At 43.7% G+C, this 17,588-nt stretch overlaps 1 protein-coding gene across 2 annotated transcripts in view; it reads right to left on the bottom strand.

The window, feature by feature from the left end:
• The window catches only part of LOC126259427 (selection and upkeep of intraepithelial T-cells protein 6-like), a 475,400-nt gene that overhangs the window by 327,952 nt on the left and 129,860 nt on the right, over positions 1-17,588 (bottom strand). The window contains exon 1 of one of the 2 annotated variants that reach the window (XM_049956226.1): positions 457-583. The exons of the other annotated variant lie outside the window; for it this stretch is intronic. Within the exon in view, the coding sequence (XP_049812183.1) occupies positions 457-532 (76 nt within the window). The 5' untranslated portion in view covers positions 533-583. Of the gene's footprint in view, positions 1-456; positions 584-17,588 lie in introns of those variants that run through there. 2 annotated transcript variants of the gene reach the window in all.

Raw genomic sequence — 17,588 nt, 5'->3', positions numbered from 1 at the left:
GATAATCATCCTGATGGTTTGCATACCCTTCACCACACACAATGGAGTGGGTATAATTAGATATGTGTGTAATTGAAGTGTGGTTAATGGTGTCTTCAGCAATATAAAATAAGCAACATTTTGGAGGATGTAGGAAAGTGGTGAAGTAAGCTGATACTGCACATAACTACTTGGCAGCATTTAAATTGCTTTCTTCTTCTTTCCAAATAATTTGACTGTGCCGTAAGTAAGTAGGTGAAAGACAGCATCGGTTGGTCAACACTGGTTTACTCGTAGTACGATCGTATAGATGATCTCAACTGGTAACTCCGAAGACAGAAGATGTATCAGTTGCCAGCGACTAGCAGATCACGCATTTACGGAATGTGATGGATGGCGTTCAGTGTTATCGTCTGAGCGGCGGGAAATGCCGAAAGCCGGCGATTTACACCCTCCGTGGCGTCCCTGCAGACTCACCGGCGTGTATGAGGCACGCGGCGGCGAGCAGCGGCGCCAGCAGCAGCCGCGGACCGCGCTGGAGGCGGCGGTGCATGCGACCTGCGGCGGAAGCGTCGGGGGCGGAGGCAGAGTCGGAGGCGGCTGTCAGGGGCAGCCGCTGCGTGCCTGCGACCATCGCGCTCCCATGTCGCGCAACGACTGCCGCCTGCGAGGGCGCGTCTCTGCCACCAGCAGCTCGCGGCACGCGCCGCCACCTCCCACTGCGCATGCGCGTGCTGTCGAGCCGCCACTGGTCACCCCCTCCCTAGCCACCCTCCAAGCGCAGTGCCGGGAAGGCACAGGTACTGTTCCCGTGCAAGGTAGAAACAGGAATAGTGATACCGTATGACTCCCAATGCCCTTTTTTTCTTTCTTGGTAATTTGCCATATTACATTATCGGAAGGATACATGTAACTGAAATGGTATTCAGTTTAGAGAACAAAATCGTAAATGCTGGTAGAGCACTTGCCCGCGAAAGGCAAAGGTCCCGAGTTCGAGTCTCGGCCCGGCACACAGTTTTAATCTGCCAGGAAATTTCATATCAGCTCACACTCCGCTGCAGAGTGAAAAATCTCATTGTGGAGAGTTGTCATCAATCAGAAGTTTGATTTCAACCCCACATCACTATCTATGACCCTACTGGAGGAGGTAAGAAATTGTCTTCCTCCAGCATTTGAAAAGACATAGCTAACCAGTTATTAGGGAACATACAGATTCACATATACCGCAACTCGACATTTTTCAGATGAAAAAATGCTCCCAAAACTGAAAAAAGTGTTGCATAAAAACCGAAATTAAGAGGTTCTTCTTCTTCTTTACATGTGGCAAGGGTCTTATCGACCATACACCTCCTCTATGAGCCCCTACTACTTCTGCCTGTCGAATGCGATTCTTTCCCAGTTGCTGTTGCTGTTCATCCTAGTTGTGTCCTCCCGAATGTTATCCCGCCATCTGATTCTGAGTCTCCCTCTTCCTCTCGTTCCATCTATTGTTCTGCTGAATGCCATTCTTGGTAGTCTATTCTCTGTCATTCTTGCTATGTGGCCTGCCCAGTTCAACCTTCTCCTCTTGAGCACTTCGACGATGTAACAGTGTTCGTACAGCCCTCTTAATTCTTCATTTCTTCTTATTCTCCATTCAATGTTATTTCCGTCATATGCAGGTCCAAAAATTTTCCTTAGTACTTTTTTTCGAATATTAACAGTATTTCTTCATCTTTCTTTCGAAATATTAATGTATCACATCCATATAACATCACAGTTATAATGGTCGATCGATATAGGCAGATTTTGAAGTTACTGCTAAGTGATCTTTTTCTTAGAATTTTGATGAAACTAAAAAGTGTCTTGTTGGCGCCGGCCGCTGTGGCCGAGCTGTTCTGGGCGCTTCAGTCCGGAACCGCGCTGCTGCTACGGTCGCAGGTTCCAAACCTGCCTTGGACATGGATGTGTGTGGTATACTTACGTTAAGTTAGGTTTAAGTAGTTCTAGGTCTAGGGGACTGACGACCCGAGATGTTAAGTCCCATAGTGCTTAGAGCCATTTTTTGTCTTTTTTGCTATTGATAAACGGGCATCTATTTCTATATGTGTTCTGTTGTTATTACTAAAAAGACTTCCTAGGTACTTGAAGTGGTCAACAGTCTTGAAATTAAATCCATCTACAGTCTGAGGTGTATCTTTTCTGGTTTTCTTGCTTATGGGGAGGTATTAGGTGGTTCACACAAATTAATTTGAACGTCGATAATTGAATTCCGAATGAAAGTAAGATGAGGCGCAGTCAGAGCTCCCCACATATGAAATCGAAGAAAGTCTCGTATGTTCCCGTGAAATCGCCCTCTATGTGAATTGTATGCGAGTACATCAAGAATCAACAACACGTAACCTCAAGAACGCAGTTTGCAGTACGTGGAGAAAACTGCTAGGTCCGTCGTCAAATATCGAGCAGGAAAACGAAGTTAACAACTCAGCAGAACACCTCAAAACACATTTTTAAACAATAAACACAAATGAGTGGTTCTCGCCCTGCGCATCGAGAAACATTGCTATCTGTCAGTCTACGAGGAAAGTTATCGATTGGCAGAACAGAATCGTGCTGAAATACGACAAATAAAGTTGTCTGTAAGAAATTTATGAGAGGAAGCGACCGATTAGAATGCCCTTTTGGCCGTCTGGCGATTCCGATGCGCCAGCCGGACATGCGGTATGGTTTAATTAAGTCTGCCATCTCTCTTACTGTTGCCTAAACCTAGTTCTTAAGGTTCAGTATACTCTCTCCCAAATGTTCTCTAGTTAAACACGTATAGTTAAAGGTCAATGCTCTTTCTGTAGGTCGTTCCGGTAATGTCTTTAAATCAGTGGCGCCTGTCCTACATTAAGAGTAATTTATTCTGAACTTATTACAGAATATATCACTTCGTTTTATTTTCTAAGTCTTTAACTATGTAGTGTTGCGATTTCTACCACCTTTCTCTACTATCCACTCAATTCAATGACTCCCTGCAAGTACCGTCGTAGTCCATGCCTTCCCACTAATCCATACTGTGTAGGATATTAACCTAAGACCTGGACTGCCTATCAGTATTCATCCAGCCCGCTAGCAAGGGAAGCTCTTCTCATCTATGTACTGTGGCAGTGAGTTTAGATGCAATTGCTGTCGCAAAGCTACATGTAACACACACACGGCCTTCAGCGTATTACTTGTCGAAGCTGAACTAGTGCGAAGGCATATTTCGTCACCTAGTACAGCACATGCGCCATTCACGTTCACACTGCAAACTATTGTGGTTTGTGATGGTAAAAGAAATGTGAGCTGACACAGACTGGTGTTCATGAGCTCCAACACTGAGCCAACAGTGACGCTGGCTGCGTAAGCATACAGAAACGATGATCATCCCACATTATGGTCACAGAGCGTGGCCTAGCATTCGCCCATCACTCGGTAAACAGCATTTCTTCCCTAAAGCCACATGCATATCACCATCATAGCAACATTCTCTCTAGAGGCTGAAAAGCCACAGACAAATCAATGGAAAATCTCTCCTCCGCTCGTACTTCTCAGACAATAACATGATCCCTCACGGAACTTACTGGCCTGCTGATATGCCCCTTGACTCTGACCACAAGCACTGCCAGCTGCTATTGCGTTTTACTTTGTGTAGATGAACTGAGTGTGGTATGACTGGCCTTCCTGTTCACACAAAGTTGTCGTTCTATGTACACCATTTTTCTGCCGTCTTAACGACTTACTGGTAGAAATCTGATGGTCGTGTCTTTCGAGTTTGTTCACGCTTAGTACATCAATTCTGAGTGTTGCTGCTTTTAGACGCATTTTCGGAAACTTGAACAAATTAATGTACTGAAACTTCCTGGCAGATTAAAACTGTGTGCCAGACTGAAACTCGAACTGGGGACCTTTTGCTTTTGCGGGCAAGTGCTCTACCAACTCAGCTACCCAAGCACGACTCACGCCCCGTCCTCACAGCTTTAATTCCTCCAGTACCTCGTCTCCTACCTTCCAAATTTCACCGAAGCTCTCCAGCGAGTTAAAATCTCATTCCGGAAACTTCCCCCAGGCTGTGGCTAAGCCGTGTCTCCGCAATATCCTTTCTTCCAGGAGTGCTAGTTCTGCAAGGTTCGCGGAATTAAAGCTGTGAGGACGGGGCGTGAGTCGTGCTTGGGTAGCTCAGATGGTAGAGCACTTGCCCGCAAAAGGCAAAGGTCCCGAGATCGAGTTTCGGTCTGGCACACAGTTTTAATTTGCCAGTATATTTCATATCAGCGCACACTCCGCCGCAGAGTGAAAATCTCACTCCGTGATTTAATATACTCTTTACATCAGACCCAGTCACGACCAGCGAACTTGACGTGTGCAGCACGTGCGAGATGCGGGTGGGCCACGGCCCGGCATGTCATTCGGCTTTGCTCGGTACTTCTCGGAAGTACCCGGAACAGCGCGACATTTCTTTTAGTGAGGTTACCTTCCATTCAGAAGGCTATTGCACGCAGCGACTGTTATATTGACTTGATTAAAAAATGTTAGTGCATTGAGAATGGCTAGTAACGAGCTGAAATCTAGCTCTGCCAATAAAAATTTAAAAAGGACGACAGTTAGCTGAAATCTATTATTTCTTTAGGTATTGCGGTGCGGCATTTTTCGCTCGGCATACTCTTCAGAGTTCGACAGAATCGTGCTGTCAGAGTTGTCTAACCTTCGCTTTTTTGTATGTGGTATGAAGGGCGTTTGCAGGTCCAGTGGCAGTCTGCACGAAAAGAGGCAGTCTAGCGATCTATCGTCGCTATCCTCTAAAATGCTGTTTCTGAGACCCTCTGTCTTTTCAGCTGAAAGCGCCCTGTGCATATTTCGATGTCGCTGTTTGACCTGCAAGGTTACTGCTGTTTTAATGACAAATCTTTTTACGTTAAGACTGTTCAGGATGTCTACATTGCTTTCCTCAGGTAGGGTTCCCAGATTCCATAATAAGCTTGTAAAAGTGGAACAATACTATGATCGACATTCTTGTTTGAAGGACGTTTTTAGGATTATGAAACTAAATAACTCATGATTATCAGGTGACATATGCACAAAACTTTATAAAAAGGTCAATGTCTATCCGTATGCGGACAGTTTGTGCGAGATAAAAATTATGTCCTCAATACGTCAAAAATAATTAATAATACAGAAAATTTGTTTTGTTTGTGACCTACGTTGTTGAGAAATACGGAATGTAAAACTAAATAGTATGTATGCAGGGCGACTGCACTGTCATTTAAATCCTGCGCGTCAGCAATTTGAAATGAGAGTGAGCGCTTTGACACTCATGCCCGGACACTGCCCGCGGGACAAAATCTTGGCCACCCCTGCTTTAAATCGTATCATAAATACCTGTCAGGACAATACCGTAAGGCAGATATGAGGTTTCAGTCGCGCATCAACAACAGACCTTGCACTACAATATTACTGAAGTAGTCGTGCGAGTAATTTTGCATAATTTCGTATCCCAAAAATGAGTTAGGCGCGGAAAACAACTAAATGAGGGTAAATTGGCACTATATTCGTACCATTACGCGCGTTCTGAGGCACCTTGCCACGGTTCGCGCGGCACCCTCTCCCCCCCCCCCCCTCCCCCATCGAAGGTTCGAGTCCTCCCTTGGGCATAGGTGTGTGTGTTGTCCTCCTTAGCGTAAGTTAGATTAAGTAGTGTGTAAGACAAGGAACCGATGACCTCAGCAGTCTGGTCCCATAGGAACTTACCCCAAATCTGCAACTTTTCGTCCGATTATGAAGTAGCGGTACAAAGGTGTGGTTACTATCATAACAGTATCCAGCGGCCTTGATCGGGTACATGAAAAAATAGTGGGTAGCAAAATGTGTGGACCTAGCTAAGGTGACGATATATATACAGCAGCGCACAAATTGTTTCCAGTTGTGGGTGGTGTCTCCAAAGACCATAACGCCTTCATGGACACGAAGAAAAATATCTATTGTTGAATAGTCTGAACATGGCTGCACTTCAGCAACTATTTGATGTAAGTAACCAGCCAACCAGCTGCAACATAAGGTGGTTTGATTTAACATTAGACTATGGTTGCGCCGGTTGTAAACCTTTCTTCTTCAGAAATGTGCTTTGATGAGCACCAGGATGAAGTAGTACGTCTTCCGTCGTCTCCACATATGCTGAAACTTGATATTAGTATTTTGACGGTCATTTTGCAGCTTTTCACACGTCCGTCACGAAGGCTATTACGTGACTGTCGCTGTTGTTTCACGTTTTTGTCCATTCTTGCATACAAAAAATTTACATACACAAGCGTTTGGTCGTAGCATTAATGTAATCTCATATACTGCAATGATGAAGCTTAAACAACAGTTCGTTTACACTTCATTCTATTCTATTTCCGTAACGGTCTGCAGCAACTGAACAATATTTTTCTCGGCGGTCCTACAGATGTCGCCGCATCCCACATATCTCGCCAAAGGCCTCAATCTCACCATTTTTCCTCATTCTCTTCTGTTCCTCTTCTTTCTATCCTTTCTTGGACACCCCATATCCACGTTTCTCCTGGTCTTCCAATTCTTCTCCTTCCAGGAGGTTACCATGATAGTGCTCTCTTTGGCCACCAGTCTTCATCTAGTCTTTTGACGTGTCCTAACCATCTTAGTTGCCTTGCTTCTGTTCTGTCCGTAATATTATAACGGGTTTACGTCCTTTCTCCTATTTCCTCTTTTCTTACGCCATCAAGTCGGGAAATTGTGCGTGCTCTTCTCAAGTGGTCCATATCTACAGCTCTAAGTCTCTTGTTATTTCTTTCTGTGAGTTCCGAACATTTACTTCCACAACGCATCTGTGTATTCAGACACTAACTTTTAAACTAATTTTGGAGGACCAAAGCTGGATTACCTATATAGAATCCTGACGGACTGGAGTGAGCTGCTAACTTCAGTTGAGCTGTAGTTCTAGGTCCACACTGTGACGTTTCATTGACGCTACTATAAAATGATATCTGAATTAGGATATTTCGATAGCACTTTACACATAATTACGTACATATTTACAGCTCAAGTTCCGTTAGTGAGGTATTATTTAATTACACGAGAGTATTTTGCTGTGGTCAGAGTTGGTGCAGACAGTAAATGTGCAGCAATAGTAAAATGAAAGTGTAGTTTTAAATATTTTAACAAATTTATAAAATCTTTCACGGACATTCAAAAGTAATTGTATACATTCAGTGATTTAGGTGTCTTTACGTAACAGGAGAAAGACCTTTCAATATCGAAAAATAAGTATACGTACGAGATTGATTAGAAAAGCGAAACTAATTATAAAATACGGAACTCTTGAGTTGAGGAATAGAGAGAGAGAGAGAGAGAGAGAGAGAGAGAGAGAGAGAGAGAGGCAAAGAGTTTGGAGCAATTTTCAATTTTCATATCTAATAATGGAAGTTCAATGTTATCTGTAGCATTCCTAGTCTCGGCAGTAGAGCTCACTTATACTCACGAACTATGGAATTGTTACGTCAGCCTACTAGTTGGCAAACGCTTACGTCGATATGTTATCTTATTAACTCAAACTGAATAGCATTACAATAAAACAGTTACCGAGCCGGTTAATTTACACTACGATGGTTTCTGTTGCAGTTTACTTCTGTTAGCATTTTTTACTGACCAGACCAAATAACGGTCTCTCTTCTAACAAGGAAATTTCCCCATCTCAACTCCCTCAGATTTAGTGATAAGTCCGCAGCTCGTGGTCGTGCGGTAGCGTTCTCGCTTTCCGCGCCCGGGTTCCCGGGTTCAATTCCCGGCGGGGTCAGGGATTTTCTCTGTCTCGTGATGACTGGGTGTTGTGTGATGTCCTTAGGTTAGTTAGGTTTAAGTAGTTCTAAGTTCTAGGGGACTGATGACCATAGATGTTAAGTCCCATAGCGCTCAGAGCCATTTGAACCATTTAGTGGTAAGATGGCGCAGTGGGTAGCTCGTTAAAAGCTGAACCCAGGTCAAGCATGAAAACAGGAAGAAGGGGTACTGCACTGTGAAAAAAAAAGCAAAATACAAACACTGAACGGTTGAAGATCGAGAAGTGCAATGAAGACCAGACTGAAACCGCAACAGCGTTGTAGGGAAGTGGTCATGGTGTAGGACTCCCAACCGCAAGAAATGCGTTCGATACTCTCAGGTGCCTTTATTTTATTTTTTTCCTCAGAAGACTAACAACTGTCCGCCCGGTCATTCAAATGATTATTCTCTGTCTGTAGTCTTAGTAGCTGTCATACTATACACTGGTTATAAAATATGAGCCATGTGGTAAGAACACGTTACCGTCGCAAGTAAATGTGATGAATAGTGAGAACAAGCGAGATACTACATAGACGTCTCACAGAAATGAAAATAAGAAATAAACGGCTTTGGACTGTGTTACAACAAAGGAATTCAAGAGTCAAAACTTCCAATCCGAACGGAGCGTTAAAAACGTATGTTTTGGCAGAGCGCGGAGAAACTGTGTGGTTGTGAAACTGTTGCGTTCATTTGTTGCAGCTTTTGTGACAAACAATTACGTTTCCATAATTTCCTTGGGAGTGATCACACTCAATTTCATTCAAACACCTGTATCGCGCAAGGAGGCATGTCTCACTCGCTACCAGTCGTAAAAGTTAGGTGCGTCGGTAAGAGAATCCCATCATATGAAACACGCACTGTCACTAACGCCTTGTATGACACATGACGGGATTTCCGGTGGAGGATTCGGTGGGCTTGCCGTCTTGTCATCAAATGTTTGCGGTTCCCATTCGAAAGCCACTCCTTTCGGCTGCTAATAGATTAGTTGTGCAGAATCAGCTGTCATTATGAGTCGCTACCTTACGTCTCGCTGTTGCAAACGCATGTTACGCCATGACACAGACACAAATTTAAATAAAGTGAACAGCTGGGAGAAAAAGAAAAAAAATGGCACGAGGGAGGTTCCGAACATGATTCGGTCCAACACCCTAACCAATTAAACACAGTGCCATTTGATTAGGCAGCTGCCCTACCACGCTCTTCTTCTTTGTAGACTGTTCGCTATTTTTATTTTTCTTTTTTCTCACAGTCCCAAACACCTTCTTCCTGTTCTCGTGCTTGGTCTGTGTTCAGTTTTTCACGGGCTGCCCAGTGGGTCTTCTTACCAGTAAACTTGAGGGGAGTTCGATGGGGAGTTTCCCTCGTAAGCAGCAGTACAGATTGCGGCCAGTTCTTGTCCTTGTACCCTGCGACTAAGCTCAGATTCACAAGAAACGTTACAGAATCCAGCTGAGCACTGTTCTGTAACCTAAATATGTGACACGAAACCCCTTTGTTCAACGAAAAATGTAATGCTAAACGATCCCGTCACTGCTTCTTTTCAATCGCCAGAATTTCTCCCTGTTTTAGTATCCGTTCGTACTAACGGTCATAAGCTTACAGAAAACTCCTAACGGTCGTTTCCATCACCGCAGAAAATATATTCATTCAATTTATGCAACTCATTTCTCATTGAAGAGAATTAAGAAGCAAACACTCGAGTAGGTGCCAATGGCCTTGCCGCAGTGGTAACACCGGTTCCCGGGAGATCACCCAAGTTAAGCGCTGTCGGGCTGGGTTAGCACTTGGATGATATATGCCGTGTTTCTTGACTTCCGCAAGGCGTTCGAAACAGCTCCCCACAGTCGTTTAGTGAACAAAGTAAGAGCATATGGACTATCAGACAAATTGTGTGATTGGATTGAAGAGTTATGGATAACAGAACGCAGTATGTGATTCTTAATAGAGAAAAGTCTTCCGAAGTAAGAGTGATTTCAGGTGTGCCGCTGGGGAGTGTCGTATTCACAATATACATAAATGACCTTGTGGATGATATCGGAAGTTCACTGAGGCATATTGCGGATGATGCTGTGGTATATCGAGAGGTTGTAACAATGGAAAATTGTACTGTAATGCAGGAGGATCTGCAGCGAATTGACGCATGGTGCAGGGAATGGCAACTGAATCTCAATGTAGACAAGTGTAATGTGCTGCGAATACATAGAAAGGAAGATCCCTTATCATTTAGCTACAATATAGCAGGTCAGCAACTGGAAGCAGTTAATTCCATAAATTATCTGGGAGTACGCATTAGGAGTGATTTAAAATGGAATGATCATATAAAGCTGATCGTTGCTAAAGCAGATGCCAGACTGAGATTCATTGGAAGAATCCTAAGGAAATGCAATCCGAAAACAAAGGAAGTAGATTACAGTACGCTTGTTCGCCCACTGCTTGAATACTGCTCAGCAGTGTGGGATCCGTACCAAATAGGGTTGACAGAATAGATAGAGAAGATCCAACGGAGAGCAGCGCGCTTCGTTACAGGATCATTTAGTAATCGCGAAAGCGTTACGGAGATGATAGATAAACTCCAGTTGAAGACTCTGCAGGAGAGACGCTCAGTAACTCGGTACGGGCTTAAGTAGAAGTTTCGAGAACATACCTTCACCGAAGAGTCAAGCAGTATAATGCTCCCTCCTACGTATATCTCGCGAAGAGACCATGAGGATAAAATCAGAGAGATTAGAGCCCACACAGAAGCATACCGACAATCCTTCTTTCCACGAACAATACGAGACTAGAATAGAAGGGAGAACCGATAGAGGTACTCAAGGTACCCTCCGCCACACACCGCCAGGTGGCTTGCGGAGTATGGATGTAGATGTAGATGTAGATGTAGATCGGTGACCATCCGGTCTGCCGGGCGCTGTTGGCAAGCGGGGTGCACTCAGCCCTTGTGAGGCAAACTGAGGAGCTACTTGATTGAGAAATAGGGCCTTCGGTCGCGGAAACTGACATACGGCCGGGAGAGCGGTGTGCAGACCACATGCCCCTCCATATCCACATACAGTGACGCCTATAGGCTGAGGACGGCATGGCCACCGGTCGGTCCCCTTGGGCCTTCATGGTCTATTAGGGAGGAGTTTAGTTTTTTTTATTCCAGTAGGTAGGAATTAATTGATTACTTCTTCGTGATCTTCTCAGTTACGTGTGTGGATCCTTTACAGGAACCGTAAATAGTAAACGTAGGTACTACAATGAGTAGCTCTTGTTACGTAACCGCCGGGTCTACTGAGTGATTGTTGTTAAAATTTAAGAATACCCGAGGCGATTTAGACGCTACTGCGACAAGTAATTCAATGTAGTGCACACTGGGTCGTAAATGCTGGTAAATATTCCAAAAGTGGATGACAATTACTGAACATGTGACGTCATCACATGATGCACTTCGCCGCACGTGCTGCGATTGGGCTTGTCGATCCTACACTAGCCTGTAAGGGGTAGTAGGGGGTAGTACTACACATCGCTACACAGCGGTCAAAATTTCGAACGCTTTTTGTAAATTTGATCTGTTTTAAATGTAGAATTTACAAAACTACTGTCCTCGGTGTACCCAAGCAAAAGACGATCTTACTTTGTGTTTATTTCCTTTTCTTCTACAGACTCTGTTAAGTAAACAAAACGTAAAGGTAATTTATTGGCAACAAAAATGCTACGAACCTTATATTCACTTACGTGTGTCGCAAAACAATAGTTTTATTTGTACTGGGCACAACCGTGGGACCGGTAAATAAATTAGTAAATCTTACCTCAATGAAAACACGTAATTATCTAAAACGATAGGAAAAAAAATTGCCTACCAGACACAAGTCTCGAACCCTGAGCCCCAAGGGGTAAAGAAACACATCTTGGCCACACCGACGTGAATACTTTCCTTGTATTGGGTGCGGCAGACCGTAAGGCTAAACTGTTGCCAAGTGCGGCGACATACATCTGGTGACGTCACAGGTTCAATGTCTGTCAACCAGTTTTGGCCTATTTCCCGACATTTCCGACCGCAAGCGTCTTAGAGTACTTGTCTCAGTGTGATTTATGTCGTTTCAAAGGTTTTAAACGTTAACAACAAACACCCTGTATACCTGACGTCAGCTGGAGTGTACGATCATCCTTCGATTTGACTACAAAGTCTAAGCCCTGCCTGAAGCAAAACAGTAGAATTTTGTCGGTGGATGGAACGGGTGTCATTCACGTGGAGTAAGGAAAGCAAGGTTCAGGGCAATGCATGAACGGCAGTGGCTGTGGGGAGTGCGTGTGTTGGATGAGCTGCGAATTGGCCGTACTTAGTGGAAACAGAGTTCGAGAACAAGGTGCCATTGAAACCGCTACACGCGGACTTCAGCGTCTTCATTGTACAGTGCCCTCGTGAATTTGAGAACTTTCTCCTATGTTCCGACTGCTAGAACAAATTAGAACGAATTTTAAGTTCCTAATAAATTATTAACGTATAAAATTACGTCCTTCTGTCTCTTTTGGAACAAAATAATTTTGAGTATTCGGCCACGTCATTATAAAACACTAAAATAACGTCCATCTGCCTCGTTCGGTAGCTGTTCCCACACACATATAACTGTATACCCGGAATTGTCCACTACTGGCCATTAAAATTGCTACACCACGAAGATGACGTGCTACAGACGCGAAATTTAACTGACACGAAGAAGATGCTGTGATATGCAAATGATTAGCTTTTCAGGGCATTCACACAAAGTTGGCGCCGGTGGCGACACCTACAATGTGCTGACATGAGGAAAGTTTCCAACCTATTTCTCATACACAAACACCAGTTGACTGGCATTGCCTGGTGAAACGTTGTTGTGATGCCTCGTGTAAGGAGAAGAAATGCGTACCATCACGTTTCCGACTTTGATAAAGGTCAGATTGTAGCCTATGGAAATTGCAGTTTATCGTATGGCGACATTGCTGCTCGCGTTGGTCGAGATCCAATGACTGTTAGCAGAATATGGAATCGGTGGGTTCAGGAGGGTAATACGGAACGCCGTGCTAGATCCCAACAGCCTCGTATCACTAGCAGTCGAGATGACAGGCATCTTATCCGCATGGCTGTAACGGATTCGTGCAGCCACCTCTAGATCCCTGAGTCAATAGATGGGGACGTTTGCGAGACAACAACCATCTGCACGAACGGTTCGACGACGTTTGCAGCAGCTTGGACTATCAGCTCGGAGACTATGCTTGCGGTTACCCTTGACGCTGCATCACAGACAGGAGCGCCTGCAATGGTGTACTCAACGACGAACCTGGGTGCACGAATGACAAAACATCATTTTTTCGAATGAATCCAGGTTCTGTTTACAGCAACATGATGGTCGCATCCGTGTTTGGTAACATTGCGGTGATCGCACATTGGAAGCATGTATTCCTCATCGCCGTACTGGCGTATCACTCGGCGTGATGGTATAGGGTGCCAATAGTTACACGTCTCGGTCACCTGTTCGCAATGGCGGCACTTTGAAGAGTGGACGTTACATTTGCGATGTGTTACGACGCATGGCTCTACCTTTCATTCGATCCCCGCTAAAACCCTACATTTCGGCAGGATAGTGCACCACCGCGTGTTGCAGGTCCTGTACGGACCTTTCTGGATACAGATGTTCGACTGCTGCCCTGGCCAGCAAATTCTCCAGATCTCTCACCAATTGAAAACGACTGGTCAATGGTGGCCGAGCAACTGGCTCGTCACAATCCGCCAGTCACTACTCTTGATGAACTGTGGTATCGTGTTGAAGCTGCGTGACCAGCTGCACCTGTACACGGCATCCAAGCTCTGTTTGACTCAATGCCCAGGCGTATCAAGGCCATTACTACCGCCAGAGTTGGTTGTGGGTACTGATTTCTCAGGATCTATGCACCCAAATTGAGTGAAAATGTAATCACATGTCAGTTCTAGTATAATATATTTGTCTAATGAATACCCGTGTATCATCTGCATTTGTTCTTGGTGTAGAAATTTTAATGGCCAATAGTGTATTACAAATAGTGGAAGACAGTTAGATACATGAAATGTATTTGTAATTGCGAATATAGACAATCATCAGCTGTATAATGGAATGCCACCGACCGAGGTGCGGCAGTGGTTAGCACCATGGGAGGACGACGGTTCAAACCGGCGTCGGGAAATGCAGATTAAGGTTTTCCGTGAATTCTCTAAATCGCTCCAAATTCTGGGATGGTTCCTCTGAAAGGGTCCTGCCGATTTCCTTCCCCATCCTTGACACGGTCCAGCCTTGTGCTCCAATAACCTCGACGTCGACAGGTCGTTAAACCCAGATATCCTTCATTCCTTCTTCTATAATGGAATGGCGACAACGAAAATTTGTGCGAGACTGGACAGATTTTCCGCCTATCGCGAGCGGTCGCCTTACCATTAGGCTACGCGAGCGCAACTCACAGTCAGACCAAACTTACGTATGACGTCATCCACGCGTCTCCAACCCGCACACGTGCATTCTTCAAGTATATTCCCGGACGTGGGAAATATTGTAATTGAAAGTCGCTTGCCCAGTGTCGGCGAATAAATACGATACTGCAGTGCCTGTGTTGTTCAGAAGTACGATGTACGCATGTCAGGAGGAACAACTGCATCAACAAAGCCACTGCAGTATCGCAGTTAATGAGTCTGTCGGAACCGTATGCGAGTATTCCAGCGGACTCGCGGACTGTTGGATTCTGGTACCGTATCATTTCTTGCTGCTGTGGCGGATACTCTAAAAGTTACAGAAAATTGAATTTTATATGTGTTTAATCTTGTGGCTTTCCACAGATGCTTGCTAAGTGTCAATATAAGAGCTATTTCCTATGTTCAACATAGTTTGAATAATAGTAGTCATCTGCAGTGTTTGTACGCAACGGACTGGCGTTTTGCCCTACGTTACGTCACATCTCTTTCAAATGGCTAAACATATATCGTATACAAAAGTACAAAAGGGAAGTCTGCCACTGTTATTGCAATAGCGACACTGATGTGATATCGAGATTGCGAAATGTCGGGGAAAATGTCTTCTTGTAGATACGAAGATGGGGCGCGTGGATTGCATAAACATGCCCCACTCCCCCAAACCGACACAAAGCCAACACGAGAGGGAGGCGTGCCTGCCCTAGGGAGGATAGGAGGAGGTCGCGGATCAGATAGGAGGACGTAGGACGGCGCGTTTCAATAAAGCGGACGGGCCAGAGGATCACGCGAGCGGTAATTTAACAAGTCGCCGCTGGCGCCGCGTGGCGCTGGCAGTCGCGTGCCCCCTGCTGGCCTGGGAGGCAATCTGCAGTCATTTCGTTCCACCTGGCGGCCGACGCGTAATGACTTCATCCACTGGTCGAGGCGTAGTCTCCGTTTCCTGGAGAGAGCATGCAAGCTACTGCAGCGACATATTTCATATTCCTCTAGAGCTTCAGAGGGAAAAGTAACCTGAAGATCACCTCGTTTTAAACGAAAAACGACCACATAATTCAACTTAAGAGGGACGTTCGTGAAAATAACAGACTATTTAGCACTTTCAGCACCGACCCAATGCTTGTCAATGTCCTTAGAATCCAGGCAATTTTAGCTGAGTTCAGAAATTCATACCTTGAAAAATGTCGAACATAGAAATACAAAATTAACACTATTTTAAGGCCATTTTGTCTTTTCTAATATGCAACTATGTCCTGTCTAGTATTCCTTGTACATATTATGTTATTACATATGACACTGTTTTCGTAAAATAAAAAAAGTTATACATTCATATAGAAAGAGTAAATGAGTTCATAATACATAACGATCAGTGCTGAATATCGTATTTAAGTGTAACAGCAGTTTCTACATAGATTCACACTGCATTTTCTAATGAAATACTTTAAAACAGGGTTCAATATATAATGAAACACAGCGCTGTTCGCAGTTGTAAAGTGTCTCCTTGCGCAATATTTTCCCACATTCTTCCTTTGATTTTGAAGAACAAACATGAAATACACGGAAGGCATATTCTTTGCTTGTGGATGGTAAATGCTGCAGGAAATGCCTGCTAGTCAGCCTGCAGGGCTGTTCTGGTTATTTGGAACTGCTGGTAAGGCTGGTAGTGAAATCAGTTATTGCCATTTTCTTGGCCTGAAATGAATTGTGTAACCAAAATGCATTTGATACGCGTAGTAAGCGAAAATGAAAAAAAAAAGAAAACAGTTACCGCCACAATTTGACAGTTCTGTGCTTGAATACAATGTACTACAGTCGTACTGAAAGGAACCTGTGTCATCCAAATAATCTTCACTACCTAGAGCGCCGACAATGTCTCCAAAATTCAGCAAATCGGCAATTTCTTCATCAGATAAATCATTGCGCGCGATTTCTCTTACACAGAATAACAATAGTATCCTCTAACCGCAGGCGAAAACAGTGACTCAAAGCGGAAGAAATACCGCGAAAACAGGACGCACATCCACGCCATTTGTCTGCGCAACTAATAAATAACAATACAAGCATCGTATAACGATAGTCAGAAGAGCGAAAACGGCGCGAAGCGCTTTTTAATCAACAAAATACGCTGGCCCACAGAAACTACTGCTCGGCGCTTTTTGAAGGGAGCTTAGCCCGTAGAATCTAAAAGATGCACCAAATTCACAATTTCGAAGGTACAGCAATGAAATTTTGTGCCATACTTTACATGATAGTATCGTATTTACTGTTAAATTCCTTGGATTACATATCTTTCCTACTGTGTAACACGTAGCCTCTATTGAAAACATGCCCACAGGTGTTACGGTGTGCATTTTAGAACCCATGTTTACTAGACATTTTTTCTTGTTTTGGTCGATTCTACCACCTCTGAAAGTTGCCTACACTACAATCTTAGCAACAACAGTACTATTACATGTATTTCACTGTCAGATGTAACAGAACGGCTTTCGCTTATAAATCTTGACTCCTTATTTTCTGGTAGATGTACCCTTACCTCGTATTTATATATTTATCTTTATCCATCATCCTAGAAAGTTCGTAAAATTATCACGGAATCTCCCTGTGTTTACATACATTTAGAGATACCGGCGCCTATAGCTTTGGCGCTCTTTTGTGCCGTTGGATGACGTTTCCGGACGTGGCTTCCAACGTAAAACTTGATCTACCAAGTCGCTACTACAACTCCTGGACATGTAACATGAACTATGAAACACCCTGCGTATTTAACGTTTTTATGTGATTTGAGGATTTTATTTTCAAAGAATAATATTTGTATCTTCTTCTCAGAAACTATTCAAGAGATTTCTACAATGTCATCTGTGTTTAATCTCTTCGCATGTATTAAGCTTCTCACAAGATTTTAAAATATATCGAACAGGAGAATTTCAACAATTTGTTGATTGTAATTCTGTAAGCATAATATAAAATTAATTCAAGATATCAAGCACTGTGTCCTTTATCTCCGCTTACACACAGAATTTCAAAATTTATTACTCTTGAGACTACAAATATTGAGTTTATGGAAACAAGTGTACAAAATTACATAATTCTAGCTTTCATAGATTCTGAGAAAAAGATATACAATCTTTAAAAGACACAATTTTCAGGAAATGTAATTTAAAGTCCAAGCTAACGTATTTTCTTTTGTCAACTGTTTAGAAGACCCCAGATTTGTACTTTGGATCCTCTTACCTTGAATGTTTCTTTCTGATTGCTTGCTTTCTGCCTTCTTTCATTTACCAGGTTGAATCGTTTGTCAATTATTCAACTAACTTCTCAGTTG

This window comes from Schistocerca nitens, chromosome 5 (genome assembly GCF_023898315.1).
Source record: "Schistocerca nitens isolate TAMUIC-IGC-003100 chromosome 5, iqSchNite1.1, whole genome shotgun sequence".
Taxonomy (NCBI): domain Eukaryota; kingdom Metazoa; phylum Arthropoda; class Insecta; order Orthoptera; family Acrididae; genus Schistocerca; species Schistocerca nitens.
This window is presented reverse-complemented; position numbering and strand designations above follow the sequence as displayed.